The sequence below is a fragment of the Ornithodoros turicata genome, chromosome 2, assembly GCF_037126465.1.
Source record: "Ornithodoros turicata isolate Travis chromosome 2, ASM3712646v1, whole genome shotgun sequence".
NCBI classification, from domain to species: domain Eukaryota; kingdom Metazoa; phylum Arthropoda; class Arachnida; order Ixodida; family Argasidae; genus Ornithodoros; species Ornithodoros turicata.
Window position 1 is genome coordinate 65,916,463 of NC_088202.1, and position 23,988 is coordinate 65,940,450.

The 23,988-nt window shown below is 44.6% G+C and overlaps 2 protein-coding genes and 1 long non-coding RNA gene across 10 annotated transcripts in view; 1 reads left to right on the top strand and 2 right to left on the bottom strand.

Annotated features, from left to right (window-relative positions):
• Positions 1 to 517, bottom strand: part of LOC135385516 (histone-lysine N-methyltransferase 2C-like) — a 148,983-nt gene extending 148,466 nt beyond the window's left edge. For all 8 annotated transcript variants that reach the window (XM_064614866.1, XM_064614869.1, XM_064614867.1 and 5 more), the window contains exon 1: positions 384 to 517. The gene's annotated coding sequence lies outside the window, so the exon portion shown is untranslated. The remainder of the gene's footprint in view (positions 1 to 383) is intronic.
• Positions 518 to 1,024: 507 nt separating this feature from the next.
• On the top strand, positions 1,025 to 3,709 carry LOC135385519 (uncharacterized). Its single transcript, XR_010420437.1, has 2 exons — positions 1,025 to 1,389; positions 3,074 to 3,709. It is a non-coding gene; the product is annotated as an uncharacterized LOC135385519 (long non-coding RNA).
• Positions 3,710 to 4,363: 654 nt separating this feature from the next.
• LOC135385518 (uncharacterized) overlaps positions 4,364 to 23,988 on the bottom strand; it is a 38,451-nt gene continuing 18,826 nt past the window's right edge. The window contains exons 6-10 of the mRNA XM_064614873.1: positions 21,449 to 21,757; positions 17,895 to 18,552; positions 14,927 to 15,081; positions 10,575 to 10,687; positions 4,364 to 6,459 (exon numbers count right to left, since the gene is read on the bottom strand). Coding sequence (XP_064470943.1) covers positions 6,378 to 6,459; positions 10,575 to 10,687; positions 14,927 to 15,081; positions 17,895 to 18,552; positions 21,449 to 21,757 — 1,317 coding nt within the window. The 3' untranslated portion in view covers positions 4,364 to 6,377. The remainder of the gene's footprint in view (positions 6,460 to 10,574; positions 10,688 to 14,926; positions 15,082 to 17,894; positions 18,553 to 21,448; positions 21,758 to 23,988) is intronic.

A 23,988-nucleotide genomic window follows, 5' to 3' on the forward strand; every position in this document is an offset into this window, starting at 1 on the left:
CGCAAGCCGAAGACCAGGTCATTTGCTATAAGGGAATTTTCAATGCACACGTTTTTGAATTATTCCTCACTTACAGCACAGCGTACCTGGTCGAGATCCGGACATCGCGCAACTGTGCGTATAATGGGACCCCAGAGTATGGGGCATGCTTTGATGAAAGGCTACGAGCAACATATAGCAAAATCATTCGCGTAGCAGCAACGTTACAAAATGCACGTTCGACTGCGCTACATCGCGAAGGTTAGCCCTGTGTTACAAATGAAGACCGATCTTTTATTCAAAGTACTCCGAATGTAATTTTCGGCCATGATGCCCACTGACCGACAGGGAGTACGGAAGCGATATATGAAGTGCGTAAAGGGCCTACAACTCATGCATCTTACCTGATATGCGCTCTTTTTGTAGGTGAAAACACTTCATTTGGTCCAAAGAAATATGTACAGTAAACTATAAGACGTATTAACTTCAAAAATAATCAAAACGTATCATTATTCCCCAAATAAACACTTAACTGGACTACGCCATTATAGTTTCTGCACCATCGGCGTTCTTACACGCGGGGAAAAATAGTTCTAATCTGTGCCATCCCGTTTCGCTCACGCTAATGACATTATTAGAAAGCGTAGCAATCTATCAAAAACGAGCATTTATATTTCCTTTAATTATCTATTATTTCAGTCATAATGTATTTTTCTCGGTTCTCGCGCAACTATCGCGCTATCGGCGCAACGCTACACATAAAAGTAACAAGAGAAGCGTTTTGCGTGCACAATGTACCCAGATGCGATAAAAATATTAGCTAGCAGTATGAGTCGATATTATCGACTCTAGATACGATATACATTTCGTATGTCCTGTCGTCGAAAGTGATATGAACATGGGGATCACAGTCACCACCATACATCACACATTATTTCGGAGTTTCGCAAATTTTATTAAAACCATTAAAACGAAAATAGGGTGTCCTAATAACAAAGGGTTGATTGCGCCCTCTTTATTCCCGTTTTTATCTGCCCTATATCAAAAGGGATTAGGATTAGGTTTTAAATGCGGTTCTCCACTCCACTCTACCGAGTCACTAAATAAGTGACTCTAACTCTACCAACTGTACTATCCGGTCAAACCACCCACAGTCTATGCTATGGGGCTGTGACGGCCGATCACAAATATGTGTACCGCGCTGATTACCGCGTTGTCCACCACTGCTTTACCCCTACTGCTCTCGTGCCTTCCCCAGGCTCGAGGAATCCAGGTTTCAGGGGTCTTCCCCTCAAAGGTGGTGCTGGGTGGTGTCTTCTTTTTTCTTACAACATATCATTTTCATTGTCAAGATATATTGCTTGGAAGTGTCTCATATCTTCCGTGACTTGCCCACGTTTCGATATCGAGGTTAGTTTCACACTGTGGTATGTTGTATGGCAGAGTTCGAAGTAACTCGTTACTGTAACTAAGTTCCTTTTTTTTGGTAACTTTAACTTAACTTGGTACTTTTGCGCCGTGGTAACTTTCAGAGGAACTCATTCCTTTTTCAGGTAACTTTGCCAAAGTAGTTAAGTTACTTTTAATTCGCTTTTCCCTCACGTCCACATATTTTCTTTGTTTCTCCGGTTCCTTCATTGCATTTTTGTTTTTTCTATAAAATGTGACATCCAGTCAATGACAGTATTTTATTCAGGAAGTAAGAACCGCTGCCATTGAAATGACGCTGAATCATTGTAAGCCCAGAAGGAGTCAGATGCATAGCGTTCGAATAGACCTCTACCAGAGAAACGTCAACATGACATTGTTAGACAGAAACCGAAACAAATCTGAAGGAGAGGGCCGGGTTCCACAAACAGGCACTTGTTCGCTGCCTCCTATTGAAAGAAAAGTAGGACCGAAGGACACGTCCCATTCAGGGACCATCATAATCCCCTCAAGACCGTGGCTTTCGGGCGCGACCTTGTTCACCTCTAGCTTCGAGCGTAGTTCAACTCTACCAAGTTTGTGGAGCTGTCGAACACTATGAGGTCATTTGTTTACAAACAGGGAGAGGTCTAATGTTGGACATAAACGAAAACGATCTAAGCCTGTTGCACTCCTCCGCAGGCAGCTCAAGGTCTAACTCAACTGCTCACGCACGCTCCAGCTGCGTAATGCTATTCTGTGTCCGAAGTAACTTGGAAGTAACTCGTTCTTTTTTTTAAGTAACTCAGTAACTGCGAGTTACGTTTCAGGATGAAGAACTTCATTATTACCTTAGTTACATTTTTCACACGGTAACTTAACTCGTAACGTTGTATGGTATGCCACAAAATTTCCTTTTATTTGCACCAGGCAGTTTGAAACTGCTGAAAAAACGTGAACAATCGAAGTGGAACTAATTTTTCCATCAAAATTTCAAATCAGGAGTAGATTTACACAAAAGGTTTGTATGTACATGGCGGTGAGTGTTGCACGAAGCGGGTACATGAATAATTTTATGCACATCATCATAGTTGTCCCCAGTGGCAAAGCCAGAAAAATATTTTGGGAGGGGTTCTACGGTCACTTTACCTTGGCGAGGAGTACTTCACCCTTGTTGTCCTCTCCCGAACGCACTACCAAAGGTATGATTTTGGGGAGGGGGCAGTTCAACCCCCGTTAACTCCCCCCCCTTAGGCTACACCACTAGTTGTCTCACAGCGTAAACTACAAATTATCAAGTAAACTTGCAGCTAAGTCTTTTCCGTCACGGTCTCAGCCTGTTAGCACATCAGGCCAACAAGGTTAATAACAGCAAAATGGGCATGAACGTTCCACATGTCCACTCGACATGTCTTACTTCTTTGCCTTACCTTTTCCTGCTCCCGTGAGGCAACAGACACCTGGTATGGGCTCATTAGAAAGAAGAAACGTGATGATAGTCCGAGTATTTTGCTGCTGGCCAGAGGGAAGGTGCATAAAGCTTGCATCATAAGTTACCTACTCTTCTATGTAAAAGTGTATCTTGAAAGCCAGATGTGTTCTGGTCAGTGCATTTATTAAACACGCTGTGATGATTGCAGTTTGTTGCATGACACTAAATTGCACAAAAATTTTCTATGTACCACAGACCATACCTCAAGAGCCTTGGTCATTCATACTATTGTCGTTGGCACATGACCTGCTGCCTGCTAGATCCAGCAGCTTCGCTGGCAGGGCATCTTGGCGTGGCATCATAGCAGTGTTCGTGGATGCAAGTTTGAGCGCAGCTCTTAGCCAAGTTGCTGTAGGACTGTGCTGCAGATTCACATTCATATAGATAATCAAGTATGCGGGCTAATCAAGCCTCTGCAAAGTGTGACAATTAGTGTTGGAATCCAGGGTATCTCAAATCTTGATTCCCGGGATGCTGGCTCTTTATGTTCTAATATCCTGGAATATGTAGTAACAATCCTGGGATTTTGGGACTTGAGAGGAACACTTAACACCTGGTAAACTCTAGAATAAGTAAGAGTTGTTTAATATCGCACATTTGTTTGAACGATCTACAATTCCTTAGCTGCCTCTAGGACACTTTGATAGTGTACGCATATTTCCTTGCCTTGTGCCAATGAGCGTGCTCAGTTGCTGATGCCTGTGACACACGCACTGGAGCTCCGTGTATTGCTTTGCTCTTCGGAGGGTTTATCAACTGTGTCAAACCGACTGTGTGGTGCAGTGTGCACAAACAACAGCAAAAGGAGAAATAAAAAGACTGGAGTTTGGAGGGGCCGGTTTAATTTCGACGAGGAGCGCACAAATGAAGTACAGAGACTTCCCCAAGCAGTCAGGCGATTCAGACTGCGTGTGGAGTTTTGAAGATAAACCTTTTCCGCAATATAAAGCAGATGGGGGCATTCACTTCCTGTTGCTTGCCATGTTTTGACACTTCAGTGATGCATTTTTGCAAGTCGAAGCTTGGTTTTGTCCTTGGTGCCAGCATAAAATGGATCCATGGGCGCCATGTATGACGACGGCAAATAAAAATAAGCCTCTTAATTGAGGACATAGCGAAAAGGCTTCCACCAGTGTTTCTATAAAAAAAAAGTCGCATATTATAAAAGACCATAGAAAGCATAGAGTTATGACGAATGTTTTGATTGACATGCAGAGAGTGAGCACCGAATAGATGCACACAGAAAATGCACACAGGAAACGTCAGAGTTACTACTCAAAGGCAGTTTATGCACACTGTTTCGATTTTATCACAATTCCAGAACCTGTCTCTGGGATTTGTCGAAAAACATCCCAAAAGTCCCGGGACTGAAAAAATGACCCGGGATTCCCAACAATGGTTTTAGCAGCGGTACCCCTAAGTTGTAAGTCCACACAGCAAAAGTATGACGGTCTCCACGAGAAGAAAATGCACTCAAACACCACCTTTCTTAAACAAGTAACATTTATTTCAAACTAGCCAATTTAGACCAAAATCTTGCAAAATTGAAGCACAAGATTCTTCAGAGAAACAGAATTGGATCAAGCGTAACACGTTCAAATACGCACAGCAAATGTGCCTACCTAACCTTCAGTCTTGCATACTTTTAAGCTCCTCTTGGGGAACTTTTTGATTCTGGGGAAAGCCATATTTTGCGGCACCTCCAAGACGACTCAAGACAAAACATTCCACACTTAAAGATAAAGAAAAATAATTATCTCGGTGCACATCCAGGCTGAGTTTCTCTTATACAATACGTCTACAACACGAAGTCACCGTGTGTGGCACGTACACATTGCCTCTTGGATTGTTTCAAATATGTGCAGCCATTTATGTATGTACATAACTCTGGGTACGACAAAAACTCATAAAATAAATATAAAAGGCTCTCGTGTAGCGCCAGTCACTCCTTTTATAATCGTCGTCTGACCCTGTGTTCTATAATTCTGTACGACATGGCCTCCTTCATGTCGCAATAAATGTGCGCACTAATGTGACTTGTGAAATTAAATTCTATCAATAACAGCACATTGTGTTGCTCGTTGTACTTTGTTCCATACACGAGGATGCAGTTGCAAAATCACTTTAGATCTGCTGTGCTGATTAAAAATGTCTTCAAATAACTGAAAACCGTTAAATTGAACGCGGTATAGTACTACATTGCACAATGCAGGAAATTAAGGTGTGACAAACTGACATATTTTTTAGATTCCATGATAGGCAAGCCTGAGCGATGGGCATCATGGGCTAGCCTGCATTTACACCATTCTGTCAATATTTTTTAGAGCATTGTGTTTTAGGATTAAGCTAGGTAAAGTCTGTCCTCAGCTCCCAATTGGCATCATCGCCACTTCGGGTAAAACCCAAAAGTGAACTTGCCAGTGTGCAAATTTAGCCACCAATACAGGAGCACGAAATACAAAAACACACAGGTCTGCACATTTTCCTATAATATTTTAGTACAAGGTATGGAAGGGTGTATGAAAAAGTAAGATCAATGGCAGTCTTGCATCATTAAGCATTGATTGACAGTTTTCACACTGCCAATCAATGCTTATAATGATGCAAAAACTGCCATTGGTTCTACTTTTTCGTATGCCCTTCCATACCTGGTACTAAAATATGGCAGAAAAAAAGAAAAAAAAAACCTGTGTACTAGAATTTATGAAAGCAACGAATGGACAACACAGTAGTATGCACTGTCCACAATAAAATTTTCATTACTCTTTGCCTTGTATGTTGTCACAATTCACCGGATGGTGCAAATTTTAGCTCAGTCATGATTGAATGTTAATAAAAAGTAAAGGAAATAAAGCGCACATCCTCACACCAAAGGAGAACACAAAATCACTCTTTCAATCTTCGGAGCACGCTGACGTGAAGTGTACAACTGCATCCATCGTGACTATGCTATAGCTCAATTTCAATATAAACATCATAAACAGGTACAATCCCACTCAAGTCCATAATTCTCTTCTATTCTCTATCCTGCTATATAAGGATTGTGCTAGTGCAGCTCAAAACCAAACGACAAGTTTAAAAAAAGTGAGGAGCCGTGCTGCCAAGGATTCACGTCGATGAAAGCAAACTCTCGATATGTAAAAAATATCGAAGCGCATGAAAAAAAAAAAATGAAAATAAAAATGCAGAAGTGCCAAAAGGGGCTCAATAACAACCGGGCAGTCTCTTCGGCAACCTTGACGGCCGGACTCTTTCACAGACTTCCAACTGTACACTCTCGCAACGGTGACCTTCCCCCATTCGCGACGAACAAATAAAACGGCAAACGTCAACAGCAACGCATTCTTATATATATCATACTATAGCCCTGTGTAATATAAAAACTTTCTCAGTCTTCTCCTATATTACAGAAGCCTACATCAGGGTCCAGGGGGCAAACAACAATAATATGAGCCAGTGAATGGTACACGGATAGAGGGGGCCGAACAAAGCGTTATGGCTACACCATGCCGGACTGCCGATCCAGGTCCATCATTGCTTCCTGGATAGCATTCTCCAGATTGCCATTCAGCCTTCGGCCCCTGAAAAGAAACAGGTGCTGGAGATGATGATCAGTTGGAGTTTAATGGTGCATGAGCTGCTCAAAATAGTACATACTTAGAGCCTGAAGTTTTAGGGTTTTACCCGATTCTTCCCCGAATTTGCACCCCGAATTGAAGGTTGCCTTTTTAGGGTGAAACCCAATTTTTACCAGGCAAATTGCCCTCTCTGGGATGTCTGTAGGAATGCACCAACTTACTTGTTTGGCAGAAAAATGTAGTTACATCACCGTTTGTACCAAATCGCTACAGTTAGTTTGAATAACGGAGCCCTATTTCTCCCCGATTTTAGCGCAATGGAAGTTTTTTCACCCGAATTCGCATGAATTTAGTGCACACGTTTATTTACCCGATTTTTACCCCCCGAATTTAGAAAAAAATATTTCCCGAAAACTTCACGCTCTATGCATACTACAATAGGTTTCTCTCAGATGCTTAAGCTCTGAAATGCCACTCCAGACTAAATGTATCATAACGGCGAATTCGTGTGGGCATTTCCTGGCAGCTTTCTTTGCTAGATCCTGAGGAATTCTGTTCTCTTGGTCAAAACGTGACAGTCGTGCGTGTTCTCGTGGTACTTTCCTGGCGCCACGAATTCGTCAGCTAGCACTTTTTTTGCATGGCCTTGATCTAGCCCGGAAGCAGGTTGCCCAACACACCTGCATCGCAAGGGCCCACAAGGCCCCGAAGTTAACATGTGTTAGCAGACGACAGAACCGGGACACGCACGACCGCAATGCCCCTGGCGTGATTCAAGCGACTACAACCGATAGCTTCTCGGCATCCATGTTCGGGTGACAGCTGTCACGTGACCCGGTGCTGCACACCAGGCTAGCAATTCCCGAGCACTAGGCCGTGTTGCCACATTTTGGCCACGCAAATTCGCCACAAGTCAATTTTGATCAGAGGCTCACCACACAAAATATAAATGACACCAGTGCACAACATGATACTTATATACGAGGGGTGTTCAAGTCGAACCGGGACTTTCTGTCTCCTGAGTGTACTAATGGCTCGCGCTACTTCTTTTTCGTCATTTTCACACGCGACAGGCCTCCGCGTTCAACACGTGGTGGTCCAAAGTTTGTGCAAAACAGAAGACACGTGCTGGACAAGATTGCCGACAGTGAGGTGAGCGCGCACATCGAACAGCGAATTGTCATGAAGTTTCTCGTGAATGAAGGCATAAAGTCATCTGAAATTCACAGAAGACTTCAGGCTCAGTATGGCCACGATACACTTAGCCGCAGCAAAGCGTTTGAGTGGTGGAAACGGTTCCGAGACGGCCGTACATTGGTGCAGGACAATCCCGGCTGGGACGGCTCAGAGCCCAGTGTCAGAGTTCCTGAGAACATCCAACTTGTGGAGCACCTGATCCTCAAGGACCGACGGATAACATGTCTCGAACTGGCTCGAAAGACGGACCTTTCTGTGGGAACGTTGAACACTATCATTCATGAACACCTCCAGTTTCGGAAAGTTAGTGCCCATTGGGTCCCGAGGCAGCTCTCCGTGTTTGACCGGCAGAGAAGACTGGAAATCTCCCAAGAGCTAAGGTACAGTTTCGACACTGAAGGACAGCTGTTCCTTGATCGGATCATCACGTGCGATGAAATGTGGGTGCACCATTTCACTGCTGAGTATAAAGGCGCATCAAAACAGTGGAAGCATCCGGGTTCGCCAGCTCCCAAGAAGTTCCGAAGCACCCCGTCTGCAGGTAAGGTCATGGCCACGGTTTTCTGGGACAAGGCTGGCGTATGTTCACGTTGATTTTCTGCCCAGTGGTACCACCATCAATAGTGCATATTACTGCCAGGTTCTCAGGGATGTGCGTAATGCGCTGAAGCAAAAGCGGTCTGGCTTCATCACCAAAGGAGACCTCCTCCTACAGGACAATGCACGCCCGCATACAGCGCATCTCATAACATGCACCTTACAGGAACTTGGCTGGGAGTTGCTGCCACATCCCCCTTAAAGTCCAGACCTCGCCCCCAGCAATTTCCATCTCTTCGGGCACTGAAAGCATTCCTTGGGGATCGCCACTTGAGCTGCGACGACGAGGGAAAGAATGCGGTCCAATCATGGCTGCTACGCGCCGGTAAGGATTTCTACGCTGCTGGCATCCAAGCCCTCGTGAAACGCTGGGACAAGTGCATTAGTGCAGCTGGAGATTACGTTGAAAAATAAAACTAATTTCTCGCCTGTAAGTTCATTTTACTTCTGCGAAAAATGAAAAGTCCCGGTTTGACTTGAACACCCCTCGTACTTGTAGTGTCGGATTCTACAAGAGCAGATGTCATCATCATATGCTCTTGCGACTATCTCCTAGCAACAGCACAGGCACCTTTCCTCGTCCCCGTTAAAAGTGTGCAGCAGCTGTTGTGAGGAGATGGAATTTGACCTTGGAGGAGCAATGTTGCCAGATGGATACCAGACTGTGCACAGTGTGACGTCATACTTCTCAAAACTAGAAATTAATTTTATGATACCTCTGCATCACGCAGTGACATTTTTGGAGAATACACATAAAATGCAATAGCATAAATGCAAGAAGGTGGCAGGGGCAACAGATTTGGAAAAAAGCAGCGCAGGCAAATGAATGTGTATTGAGACTGGGTTGAAGAGGTCCAGGGTGCCATGTGATGACTGTGGGATCACCGCCGAGCATGAGATCCCCCAACATCTTGCATCAACTCGTCATCTTGCTCCAGCCAGAACGCATTGTTTCGGACTCTGGACCCCACTGCCGGCACGGCACAGCTAAGACATTTAAATTTAGAGTGTTGTGCTTTTGGGTAAAACCCAGAAACCCGAAAAATGAAGAAAACAAAATTGCCAAAGTGAGCCTCCAATGTGGGCACTGTACAACGCTAAGCACTGCGCATTAAGCACAGCGGTTCGGCATCTCGTGTTCATCTTAAATGTGACAATTTTTTAATCCGATTAGATTAGCATTAGAAGGCTCATGTCAAAGGAAAAATGGTGCTGTCGGTGTGCGGACATCACGAGAAGGCAAGATGAAAAAACATGAGGAAAAAGATACTATCACAGGAGGAGCAGCTTCAACGAAAACATCTAAGGCAGCGGGAAACGACGTACGAGTTCGAAGGAATGTGCGAGTTATGCACGAGCTGAAACGACGTTCACTGCTTACTGCCGAAGCAAGAAAGAGTCCCGTATACTTTTGATTGTGGCGTTGTAACAGAATAAAAGTTTTGAATTATGATAACAACTACGAAATTAACATAGCGTGGAACGTGATTTGAAGTTAACTTGTTTTTGCATTTTAGTGCCCCTTTAAAGGCAGTCTGCATAACCATCTGCACTCAACGGCACCAAAGACGATTTCCTATGGGAAAATTGCAATGACGACAAGGAGGACACACTGTATAATTAGAGCCCTCTGTTTTAGGGTAAAACCCGTCTTTACCCCACAATTTGAATCATCATCACATAGGGTAAAACCAAAAAAAACCCAAAAATGAAATTTGGAAAAGTTTAAATTCAGCCACTATAGAGGCACTGGAGAACACTAAGCATTCGACACTCAGCACAGCTGTTCCGCATCTTCTGTCAATCTACAATGTGAGAACCACTCGTTATTATTTTCGACCTGAAAATCTACTTTTCCACCCGATTTTACGGCTCCCGAAATAAAACCAGATTTTTACCCATAGATTTTCAAGAAACATAAGACCCGAAAACACAGGGCCCTATGTATAATACGGAGGATGACTCGGGGAGACTCAGACTCGGACTTCACAGAATAATGTGTGGTGCACTATGAGTATCGAGTGAAATTTTTTTCCCCCGCATATAGAACACCTTCCCTCAATGGAATCGTGTTTTCGAGTAAAAAATGTGCGCTCATTACGCGAGCAAATAGGACACCTCTCTTTTCATTTGGCCGTAGCACAAATATTGTACTGCATAAAAATTCTGATTGGACATAAGTGATTTCTATTAGGTGTTAAAAGAAATTATAATTTACAAAAAGCTGACCTTGCGAAGGTGGTGGCAGTGGGTCGATCATACGCCCCCTCCCCAGACCTACCCTTAAATCCGGCAACTGATGAATAGAAGGTTTTACTTTTTACCTTCTATATTTCTTTCTGGCTCTGTGGTGTGCCTCGAGGCCTTCGGAGAGCGTCTTCAGGTTTTCGGGTTCGACTTGCGTGAAGGTATGGTCTCCAAACCACTGGACCCACAACTGCAAGAGCATAAGGGAAAGAAGAACACTACATTCCTCTTCTGATATTTGACCAGCTGTTCTGTCAGCACATTTATGATTCTTTCCTGTACACAAGACTAATAGTAAGTAGACCCCTGTCTTTTCTTTGTTTTGTTTTTTCTAATAAACCAGTGGGCAAAAATTGGGTTTCATGTTAGAAGCTGTGAAGCAGGATAAAACCTGGTGATATCATGCGAACAGGGTTTAACGGGTTTAAGCCTAAAACACAATGCCGTAATTACAAGCAGATACACACAAATAACTTCGGTAGTCACGCTGAACAACCAGCCCTAATAACATAACCAGCACCCGGCGAGCACCCACTTGTCACCAACAATAAAGTGTTTAAGGTGTTCCTCACTGATGGTAGCAAACAACATTAAGCCGTGATATAGAAACTTGTATTCTGCCTTAAAATCCTACAAACGAGGATAGAGGAAATAAGAGAAGGTGTCATGAGAGGCCCACATATGAAAGCGTCAAGGCCACTGCACAGTGCTGGACCATGCACGTCGTGGAGTCACGAATTAGAGTTGCCGCTCTGGTCTCAATTTATATCTAGGGCCTTGTGTCAAATCTGCTAAAACCCATTTCCGCCCCCCCCCCCAATTTGCATAATCACCAATTAGTGTAAAACCCGAAAACTAACTTGGTAAAGGCCGTTTCAGCCATCAATACGGGCACTGCAGAATGCTAAGCACGACACATACAGCGCAGTTCTTCCATATCTTGTGATCACCGAAAATGCGATAAGCACTCGCTTTTTATTGTGCACCTGAAAATCTATTTCTCCACCCGATATTGCCTGATTTTACGGCTCCCAAATTAACACCCGAAATGAGATGAGATAGATGCTCATGTATTGGCACATTCAATTCACTATTGTTGGACATTTTTTCAGTACCTTCTTACAACTACGTTAGTGAGCACACGAGCAGCGCGGAGGAATGCACCCATCGTTTTGTCGGATTCGTTTGTTTGCTATTGTGGTTCGCATCCTCGGCAAGTGGTGTCTCCAGTACCGCATTGTGCAGTTTCGGTTTCGGTATGTTCCGGCTCAGAGTTATACTACGGCGTTGATATTGTTGATCGCGGTCCTCCGGAAAAGTGGATAGCGTCGACGCACTAATCCCGAAGCCTTTGGCAACATCACGCTGTTTGTATCTGCAGTCAACAGCCCTCAGCACTGCTATCTTCTTATTCAGGGTAAATTGCTTTCACTGTGTGTCGTCAATGAGGCTAACATTTTATCGTGTTATAGGCTTGCAACTACATAGGCACGTTGCTCTACGTCTTATATACGTATCGCACATAACGTCACGTGAGAGTCGGACAGTAATGGTCACAAGTGAGTTTTTACCAGTCGCTCTTTGTGATGACGTCAACACGCCCTAGGAAGTGGCGACCCACATTCCCTACTTCGGATGCGTTATCCCTCATGCGTTAACCTCGAGAAAGGAGGGAAATTCAGTCTCCTAGAAGGATGGGGCGTGGCGTTGGGCGCATCATACAGTGCAGCAGAGCGTCGTTTGGCCGCACAATTTCGTTATAAAGGTTTAACATATGATGGAAAAGACTGGAAAACCACTTCGCTATTCCGGTATGTTTGTTGTAAAGAAATTCGTTGTCAATGTCCGAAAATTACATTGGTCCTATGGATGTTTGACAAGACCACGAAAAAAATTTCATTGTAGCAATTTTTTCGTTAAAAAGGCGCCCGTTCTAAAGGAATTTAACTGTATTTCCAAACAGGGATCGGAACATAAACTGAACCCGAACCGAAAACCGCTAAAACCAGCATTTTTTGCTGAATCGAAACTGAATCGCACCAAGATATTTTTTTTGTTTTTGTAGCGTTGAACCGAACCAGAACTGAACTGAAAAAAAATTTGGTGTTGTGAGAGATCAGAACTACGACTTACACAGCGGATTGAGCTGCAGTGCCAAACAAATTCTAAACTGAAACTGAACAAAACAAAACTGCAACCCAAATGCGCGAGGTATTTGGTATTTCCTCCTCGCAACTATTGCGCTCATTCAGTTTTGAGGCCCGGCAGTGCTTGATTTCACCAGCTGAAGTAACTCCAATCATTCATTGGGTACTTTGGACACCAAATGTAAGTTGAAATGACATTCTAAATACACAATTGTGTTGGAGATCGTGCTATGGCGAGTCAAACTTCCTGCTCCCAAAGGAGAACAAGTTGCGCATGACCGCGTGTTCGGGAAGACGTCGTTTGGTCCAACGGGCCTGAGCCAATACTGAGCGTGCACTACGCTATGTAATGTTGGAGGGCACAACTGAATGTATGAATATATGTGGTCAGAAAGGACAAGAAGCGGCATTGGTCGTGTTTTGTTTTTCCTTCTTCCTTTTGGCAGTTGTAGCCTTCCTTGTATGTGATTTTTGTTGTCCAGAAACCCAAGTTTTCATTTTGGGCTGTGAAAATAACGGCCAGTCCGTAATGCTGCACCTGAAATGCAGACCTGTAACACGCAGTGTTCTGTGAACAACTGCTGTGTTGGCAACAACAATAGCTAGAGTAGTACATCTGTAGGGCTGTGCGAATGGTGAAACTTTGGTTCGAATCGAATACGAATTTAATATTTATTTCTTCGAATAATAACGAATTGAATACATTCGAATATTGCTATATGTACATGTGCTGCTACATAGAAAGCCAAGACTTGAAAAACACCTTCTGTCAGCATTCACATACTCGATCAGCATAGCCATTGTCATATTTGCCATGTATTCCAATAGCTGCAGCGTATCCCTTTGGTGCAGGGAAACCATTCCACATGTAATGGCATTTTGAATTATGGAGAACTTTGAATTTTTATCGGATTGGATTGGATTCGCCCCAGAGTTGCACACACTGAAACCGAAAATCCACCAAATTTTAGCCTGTAGAGACCAAAACTGCCAGATGTCCACGCCATTGCAGCAAGTGATCGATGACTCGAATAATTCCAAGTATTTGAGAAAATACTATTCGAATCGAATGTTGAATACATGCTTACTGTAATATCGAATACTTCGAATATTCGCACAGCCCTATACATTTGTGTTATTTGAGAATTGTAAGGATGTGCTTGCTTTTAACCCATGGCAATCTGCTCAAAATTCACTTTCCTGAACCTATTTAAACCGGTTCGAACTGATATTTAACGCTGGTGCGGAGCTGAACCCAAACCGATCCGATATGCCTGAACCCGAGCCACACACACACACACACAAAAAAAAAAACGGTTCCAAACCCTGTTCCCAAAAGCATCTCTGACTTGTATTCAAAGCATGATTTACCTAACCACTATGGTGGAGAATAACTATAGCCCGATTACACCCAAGTTTTGAAAGAAAAATATTCCCAAATGTTTTCCCCCCCCGACTTTACCGAAAAATATAACAAAAAAAATCTGGCCCTATACATATACATGCCAGAGGTCCCGACAAAGCACACACTCAGCGGCTGGTGCAGACCTGCATTACTGTGACCATTTAATGCATTCGCATGAATGATTAAGGCACCTCTAGCGCAAGCGAACACCAGAACCACCCACACTGTGCAGAGGGAGAGAAGGGCCATTCCGACCAATGAAGTGAAAACAATGAATATCAGGAATATCACGAAGGAAGAAAATTATAAACGAAGCAGTGGCAGTGCTACAGGGTAATTGCAGTTCTGACAAATACAAGTAGCTCTCTTTGTTCTCTGCACTTTCCGTTTCCCGATAAGATGATAAAAAGTTTAGTGTGTTTAGTCGTGCCAGTCCAAGGGAAGCTTCTATAGCCGTGGCGGTGACTGGAAGACAGACGTCAGTCTACAATGCAGCTGCTGGGTGCCTCCACCAACAAACCCTTCACAAAGAATGTTCGACGAGAGTGCAAAGAGTTGACAGCGACCATAGAACATGATGTCATAAAATCTGAGAAGTTTTGTTTTGTTTTTTAATTTCGCTTTGGTGTCGCGAAGTATAGCTAGCGCATGTTACCTATAAGCAGCGTACAGGTGTGGACAGATGGAAAGAGGACAGCAGGAAGGAGGGGGGGGGGGGGGGTTAGTATGTGTCCTGGGCCAACAAATCTGATAAAGTGACGCGGATCGTTTTGGTGTGGTTCACTAGATCATCCAACATTCCAGCTGAGCCCCTTTATTACGAGCTACCAGTGAAAACTGTGTGGTACAATACGTACAACTCTGAAGTAACACTCACCTTTCCATCCTGAGCCATGTGATGCCCCCTGACCTGGTCAGCACGAACTAATTTCCCAGGCCAGGAGGGAAAGCCCTTTATCTGTCCCCACACTACATCACCAATGTCAAACGTTCTGGGCTGAGGGGGCAGTGGCGGGGACTCGGGCTCTTCTTCTGCAAAATGGACAAGGAAGGGCTCGCAAAATGTTGGGCTCAGAATGCAACCCAATAGCAACACAATAGAATTTCAAGTTAAGCAATACAGTCAAACCTCGTTACAACGAAATGCGATATAACGAAATTCGCGATAGAGCACAATAATTTGAATTCCCCAGCAGAGGGCCATAGAGATCAATGTATTTTAACTCCCGCTACGACGAAGCACTTTTTAGCCGCCGCCTCGATACAGAGAAAGAACGAGATAAGGTTCATGACCCCAAAGCCGACTTTAGGGTCACGAAAACAAATGGCTCAAGCAGCGTCCTGGGGCTCCATGTTCAACTTGTCGTTATCTCATAACGCACTTTACATGCATCACTTCGGCCTGTGATTTGCCACGAGCTCTTGCACGAGACTACCACAGTGGCTTTGGAACACACGAATATAACGATAATGATCGCTATCTGAAAGTTCAAGATCGGGGCCCTGTTCCCATGGCGAAAGATGACCCGCGTGATTAGGGTCGGGAGGAATCTGGTGCCTACAAAAGGAAGTCTGAGTCATTGGAAGGTTCTGAAGCTTCTCCTTTTCGCGCTGGTTTTGAACTGTCTGGTGGCAGCCAAGCACAGGACGAGGGTAACAGCAAAGAGCACGAGACGCAAGGTGCCATCGCGCGCGTGTGTGGGAAACGCTTCGTTCGCGTGGCGGCTAAGTGACGAAATCGGCCTAGATGATTTTCTTGAGGGGGACAAACGTGTCGTAGCAACGGAGAGCCTTATGGAAGACACACTGCCATAGACGGTGAAGGTTTGTGGGATCGCAACACAATGTGAAGAAAGCTGCGGAGGCTTTGGTGGCGTACGAACAATGCGTGACACCGCATCTGCTAGGCACAACGCAGACGCAAATAACCGGCTATTTCACACAATAATAAAATGTCATAGGTGCCCTTTGGCGCTGTATTTGTAGTTCACATTCTTTAACTAAGAACTTTTCTGCATTGTAGCAGGAGTTATCGACGCTTACTATGTGCAGCACGCGCCCTCGCAAAGGTCGCGATCCGTGACCTTCAATTCAATACAATGAAATGTTTGATACACCTAAAGAAATTGCAGTCCTAGTGAGTTTCGCTATATCGAGGTTCAACAGTACTGCTAGCTAGACTAATGCAATACTAATACGTCCAATGTAATCGTCATTGCATTTTGGGTGCTGCCACCACGTCTCGCGTCCATCCCAGTGTAAAGTGGATTGCAAACCGAAAGACAGGAGTGTAGTACACTGACTTTGTCATATTGAGAAGTCATTTCGTCACCCCAACAATCGCAGTGTTTGTGGAGGATATGGATACATCGAATGGGCTACTTCCAGGAGCAAAGAAATCTCCTATAAATACCAGAAGCTCTGAGACACGAGGATTGGTTCCTATATGAAGGAAGGCCGCTGGGGATGCTAAAGTTGCACAAATGATTGTTGTCAACCTCCAGCAATTCTTTGTCATCAATGATCGCAGCGTTCGTGAACCAATGGCTGGAGCTGTCCCGAGTTACACTCTCTAGTACCTCGAAGAGCCCTCTCCTAGGTTACTATACCTAGGGAAGGAAGAAAGTGCAAAAAGAAACCTCTTGAAGATGGCATATGGAAAGCATCTCCTTCCTTCCGAGACATCCGAGAAGACGTAACAGGCGCAAAACTAAGCCGTATTCTCGACGAGAGCTGACATCATCGGTTAACCAACACCAAATATACTTATGTGCTTTTGCAGTTCCCAGAGACAACAATATGTTTAGACCCTGAAGTTTTCGGGTTTTATATTTTTCCAAATTCGGGGGGTAAAAATCGGGTCAATAAATTGATGTCGAAAATTCGTGCAAATTCGGGCAGAAAAATTGCCATCAGACTGAGTTCGGGGAGAAATCGGGCATTATTGTAGAATAAACGTTCACTGGTACCGTTTATCCAGAGTGCCAGAAGTAAGGGGCAGTCGCATATTTTGTGAGAAACTAGTATGTCGATGCCTTGAGGTGCCTAGCCTAGGTGCAGTTTTGCAGGTAGAAATCGGGTTTAACCCTAGATAGGTGAACCTCAATTCAGGGTGCAAATTCGGGGGAAAATCGGGTTTAAACCTAAAACATCAGGGTCTAAATATGTTGCATAATGTAAAACCCCAAGACTAGGGAACACGAAAGGACAGACACAACACGAAGTATTTCATGTTCCCTAGTCTCGGGGTTTTACATTATGCATCATCTTCACCAGCTCGCTTGCTTCCTAGCCATTTTTTCAACAACATGTTGTCCGCCCTGTGTACATAACACGCAAAAAAATATGCCCCACAAGCATGCTTTTCAATAAGTCTTTCAAGTCTTTCAATCAAGTTCAATAAGTCTTTCACAGCTTCCATTCCATGAGTCCTGCACCAGTGCCATACGTAGAGTTCGCTTCTGCAGCATTGTAACTTATTAATCTGCCTTCGAAATGGAAGTTATAGAACAAAGTTTCAGCAAGTTATGCAGTGGCCACAAAGAACATCAATGGATGATGAACATCAATAACTAATGGATAGTTGAGCAGTTGTAGTCATATGACACCTTTCCTTCTCACTATTTTTACTCCTCCTAATTGAGAATGAGTCTTTTGATTCACACACACACACAAAAAAGAAAAACTAGTCAAGATATGTTTTCCTGTTGACAAGATAACACCTGGTTTCTACATCATAAATTTTGACAACAATAAACTCCCGAAAACATCCGGCTGTCCTTATAATTGAGACAAAGAGCAATTTAGTGTCTGTATATCCCACCTTGCGTGGGGGTTTGTCTTACCTTCAGAGTCGTCCCTGCCATCCCCCTGAGTGAGAAAGAGCAGTTCCCTCCTCCGCCTCTTTGTTTCTCGCTTGGTTTTCTGCTTCATTACCTCCTCAATCCCTCCCTCTTTCTCCTCCACCACCTGCTGCTCCACTTCCAGGCCCTGCCCACAAGAGTTGCTCGGCTCCTGACTGGACTCCACGCCAGAATCTCCGCTTGTGACGTGTCCCTCTGGGGGCCTCGAATCGTCCGTAGTGCTTGAAGAGATTTGACCCTCTTGTTCCATTCCAGCCACAAAGGTGTCGCTGGCTGAGAACCTCGACTGAAGTGCCTCAGTTGACGTCACGGAAGGGCTGCCCGAGCTAACACCGATGTTCAGTGCTTGTGTGTGTGTGTTGTGCGTACAGAGGCACCCCTCTTCACTGATGTCACCGGGTGAGGGGTCCTTCCTGGTGCCCTCGGGTGGAGCCCTTTCTGCTTCGATGATGCTCGACTCGTGAAAGGGCTTCTCCGAAGGGAACGACTGCTGTGTGGCAACGAGGCACTGTTGAGGATAGGGATTTGAAGCAAAAGTTTCCTGATCAGCAACTGGAGCAGAGTCTTGGAAGAGAGTCACTGGTGGTGGCTGTGGGGGTGAGGTGGTGGCCATGACAGGGATGTTCTGCAGCAGGGCCCCCTGCAAGAGTTGTCTGGATATATAGTGGCGGCTGCTCTTTTTTAGCACAGTGGCTACATAGAGTTCTAATAAGGTATTGGTTGTTATCAACATAATGCATACCTGCCAACTTGGGAACATCCGAATTAGGGAGATTTCAAAAGCTGGGGAGGGGGTACGTTTGTTGGCAAATGGACTTGCTATGTTATATAGGAGTAAGCAGATGTTGGTAGGCTTTTATTTGCATATGTAACAGGGGCACACTTGACCCCAGCAGACTCATCAGTCATAAGTTTTGCTGCAACACCCTCTCCAAGAAACTATCTGGGTCTCTGGCTGTGACGAGGCCATGCCACTTTCTCAAAAGAACGTGAAAACACGAAACTATGTCCCTGTTCTCTTCGCCATACTCAACTGCCCTCAGATTCAGCACTACTCGTTCAGCACTGCCTCAGTAACGTGGCTGAACTTCAAAAGCCCATCTGGACTTCCCAGAAGAGCTAGATAGTAGTTGTTGAACAGTTAGTTAATGAGTCACTAAAAAGTACTTTGCATAATACGTCACAACCATCAGTTACAGCTGTACATCGCCGTCGTCAGTTACGTGAACAGCGACTGCAAACACTTTCCGTTCAGCGAGCTTATCATGCTCTTGTGCGCGGTTTCCCATTTCACCGACAATTGCAGCCGACTTAGTTCGAGCACACATGTACAGCTTTGCAACGTCGGGAGCTGGGAACACGGAGGAGAAGGGACTGCACGGTTAATATCATAGTCCGACCCTTGTTTCGATTTCGGAAAAACTGATGTAGCTAGAACAGTTTGTCTTTGCATTTAAAGTGGTTCTTGTGCTCCTCCGACATAACGTGGGTAATAACAGTGTCGGTCCACCCTCCACACACAATGCTGATGTTGCAGTCATAAACTGTGCAGAACACACGGTGCCCTTTCGTGCACGCGATCATGTGCCCCAATTCAAGTTGTCCATTGCTTCAGAAACACGTGCAGATACTTGTTTTGCTTACACGAAGCCGTGATGAAGGATATGCAAGGCAAAAACACGGCAAAGGCGCCCTTGTCGCCCGAAAACCCGGCGGAAACTAGAAGCGCTAGAACTAGAACGACTAGAACAGAAAGCGGCAGCGATACCGATGGCAATCGGGCTGGTATGGGATTGACGTTTATGTCTGTGTGACCAGACAAAAGGCAGGCATTCTAGATTTAGAGGGGGAAACTGCATTTTCCGAGAGATTTGCTTCTCGGTCGTACAATCGTACAAAACGGTCTGAACCTGGGAGTCACCCGGATGATTCGGAAGACTTGGCAGGTATGATAATGGGGTCACAGAAAAGTGTGCCGTGTAGTCTGCTTTGCACATTTGGTACATGTGCAGATGCGTCAAGCTCAATCTCATCATCCGCCACATTCTGCGGCAGCATCTCGGAACCACCGGACAAGAAATACCAAAAGACGCTGCTCCCAGCACTGTGCAGTATCTATCCGTTTGTCCCATTGCTTTTTTGCTCACGGTTATCAATTTAAACATGAAAAAATAACCCCTTGATTGGTCTCTTCATCGGGCAACAGCTTTCGCCGAGCTGCATGGATCAGAAGTAAAACTGCATGGAATTTCTAGTTCTAATTATAGTTTCACACAACCAGCTAAAGATCCTAAAAGAAAACCTGAATTTCCTGTAGTGTGGGAAGCCTTCCATGCAAAGGATGAGAGACTCCAAATTCAGGTCAGATGGGTGTTACACCGCGTCAGAACAGTCACTCATCTTCCTGTACACTAGCTCCTGAAACTGGCTGAGACACTTCTATTAAAAGCTGCCACCACTCCCCTTGCTCTCCTACTTCTCTGTAAAAGTAACCACAATAACCAGCATACACCAACTGAGGCATTATGAAGTAGGGGAAAAAATTGGCTGCATCTTTGGACACTGCACGAAACATGTTAAAGGAGGCACTAAACAGCTCGATGAACATTCTCCAATTATTAAGTTTGATGAAAGAACGTGGCTGACGATATCCAAATACGTAATTAGTTTCCTTCTAGCGAGCGTATTTACCACGAAAAAACGCCATTCAAAGAGCATAATCTGCGTGAGTCTCTTCTTCATCCTTGGAACGGAGTCACGTCACAACGTTCCAACGTATAGCAATGCTGCATTCCAGGCGCTGGAGTTGGGGGAGATTTCGCTCTCCTAGCCAATGACAGGCCCCGCTGAGACAAGCTGCAGCTCATGAGGGAACCAGTTGCAGGAACATCATGGTGACGTCGCAAAGCAATACAGCACTGAAAACATTATGCACACATGAAACGGAACATTAAGGACTTTTGGTACGGTTTGAACTGGGTATCTTGAGGCTGACAAATGAAAAAAATGTTAAAAATTTACCTCACTTCTTGATGTTATAATAAAATCAATGTATAAGTGTCCCGCATTTTATGGTTGCTGGTGCGCGATGTCAAAATTAGATGGGCTATTGTCGCTAAGGCATCGCAAAATGGGGCGTGAGCGCGAAAGAGCACATGGGATATTCGGTCGGTTTGGAGCCATTGTTTGATATTTTGCGACAACAATTTTTGGAAAACGTTCACAGTTGGCAACGTATCGCAATACATTAAAAAAAGAGAGCACTTTCTATACCTGTTTACTTCCGCTTTAAATGTGGTAGCGTGATACGGACATCATTTTGCTGTAAACTTTTCGTCTAAACTTTTTTAAAATGTTGTTGAAATCCTTTTAATGTATTTTGTGAAATCTTTTAGTTTTTTTTTTCGCTGTTAGTGTGGTGGTTACACAATTTCAATGTACCGCAAACACAGTCTGGCAATCACATGGTGGTGATTGTCACACTGCGGTTAGCCCTATAGAGCTATTGTTTTAAAATGGTAGGTATTAGACACTACCTGTGGCCCAACTCCAAGCACCCCAAGGGGCTGCACCATCCCCATGAGTAGCTGTGGGCTGGACAGGGCACCATAGCTGGCAGTTCCCAAAGGTTGCATCACAGCCTGTCCTCCAGGGAACACAGTCACTGTTGGCACCACAGTGCCCTGCATCATGGTAGGTGCCAGGCTAACAACATTCAGGGGGTTGGTCGGGCTACCATGCACAGATGGTCCGCATGACGTGCATGGGCTCTCCGTTGAAAAATATGCTTGCGTTTGGTGTCCTTCGCAGCCTGTCTGCATTGCAGCACCCGTGGAGTCAAATGCCTGATAAAATGAGCAGTCGTTAGAATGTTATTTTCTTTACAAAGGTGCGGTGGCAAATACAGGTTGTCGTAGATATGTGCATCACATTGCATGCATACATCACACTGAACAAGTTTCATTGACATTCAGTGACATTCACTAGGCTTCAAGGACAACTTCTTTTTCATAACTGAAGCCACATGCCTCTGTGAACAACGAGGGGACAATTGGAGCAAGGTACCATGTTTATGATGAAAAGAACTAACAAGCGGTTTGAAGGTCATCCAGTCTGAGGCTTGTGTGACCATTTTGATGCAGCCCCAGCTAAAACAGGCTGGGAAGATAAGGGGAAAAGAGGTACAGTAGACTCTCATTATGATGGAGTAAACAGGACTGGGACAAAGGTTGATATATATAAGTGGGTGTGCAACAAAGACAGCGAGAGTAGCTGCGAAAGAGTGAAGACTCCACGGACCCCTCAAAACAAGTACTCTCTAGTATACGCTATGCAAGTGTGCTTCTGCGCATGAGAGGAGGCAGAGAAAGGGGCGGGAGAGAGATGCCGCGAGAGCCAATGTGGCTTCTTTGAAGTGAACGGAGAAAGAAGTGCGCGCGACTTGCATACCGTATACTAAACAAATAAACCTTGCATGAGCAACTTGGCAAGCTTTTTTAATTATTCTTAAAAAGAAGAGGTTTGTTGGGCGCCATATATCTTGGTCACACGTTATGCCTTTCTTAAAGGAGTAGAGAGGGCCATCCAAAAAATTTTCAGAATAAGACGCATGACGAAAGTGTGTGTGTCATTTTACCGAATGGCGCTAAAGGTTTTGATGTGTGCAATTTGTTTCTCAGAAAAAAACTCAGATAAACATAGGTCCGCGCCTTCACCCTTAACTCGCCACTCCGGGTATTACGAGGAGGAGAAGGTATGATGCACCGTCACCGATGGCGTTATAAGAAGAACTCGTTCTGGTTCGCCGGTCAGTGGAGGTCAGCGCCTTGTCCTTTTGCCACCGTAAACCAGTTTTGCCAGTCCTCCCGGAGAATTGGGGATAGCAGGAGCGGCCGAATCATTACCGAGCAGGGAGAAAGGATTTTTCACAACTGCGAACAGCTGAGTAGCAGACGACGGAGGAGTAGCAGACAACATTTTTCCAGACCAGTCAGTGAGCGTTCTTCTTATAGCGTCAGTGTGAGGTTCCAGGCAGACCACAGGCTGGTACTGCTCTTCACCGCCATTGCGCACGGTTGCTTTTTGCGGCGTACTCTAAATTCAATTTTTAAATCTGCGATAATTATGACTCTGTGGCGTGAATTACTTCGCATGGTGCATCTTACTAGCCTACTTAACAGCTTTATTGGAAGAAAACTGGGTGTTAAAAATGACTTCTGTGCTACTGTAAAGAGGCGGTCGCATCCGTTCCTGTTAATTTCGAAACTATGGTGTCATCTCATTTCTCACAGACCACTGAGCGCGGTATCTAAAACACCACGCAAAATACTGGTGTTCACTGTTCTCACTGTTATTAAAATCACTGTCATTCGATGGATGATAGGAGCAATTACTGAGTAATTAATTTTTGAGTAGTTTTTCGGGTAATCAATTACTTTAAAGTCAAGTAATTTTTCGAGTAATCAATTACTTTTCTGAGTAGTCGATTACTGAGTAATTGATTACTTTCCCGGCAGACACTAACTCATCTTTTAGATGTTCTGCCCCAAGTCAAGATCTTCGTGCCGTCAGCCTTTGTTCTGGAATTTCAGTCTCTCTCTCTCCCTGATCTCTTCCTACACCAGTGTTGTGGTTTAGTGAGTCATGGGGAAGTTCCACGCATGATCTTCCACAATCGGGTCAATGTCTTCTAGGGTTGCCACCAGGCTGGTACTATACCGGCACGGCCGGTTATTTGGGCGCTCGGCCGGTTGCCCGTAGGAAGGTGATACCGGTAGCCTTTTGCCGGTATTTGTAGCTCAAGACCTTTCATAAGGGCTTTTACAGGATTTTCCCTTCAACATTCCACTACAGCTTGAATAAATCTGGAACACAGACCCAGTTCCGCAGTCACCAATCGTTTTCTTAGTTATTCATTCTTATTATTATTCATTGTTATTACTATTATCATTGTTCTTTCTAGCATCAATGATACAGCCAAACACAGGAACATATGTTTCCTCGTATTATCTTGAGCGAGCACTCTCTCTCTCTATGTGTGTGTCTCGTTGACCCACACTGTTAAAACAAAACTTCA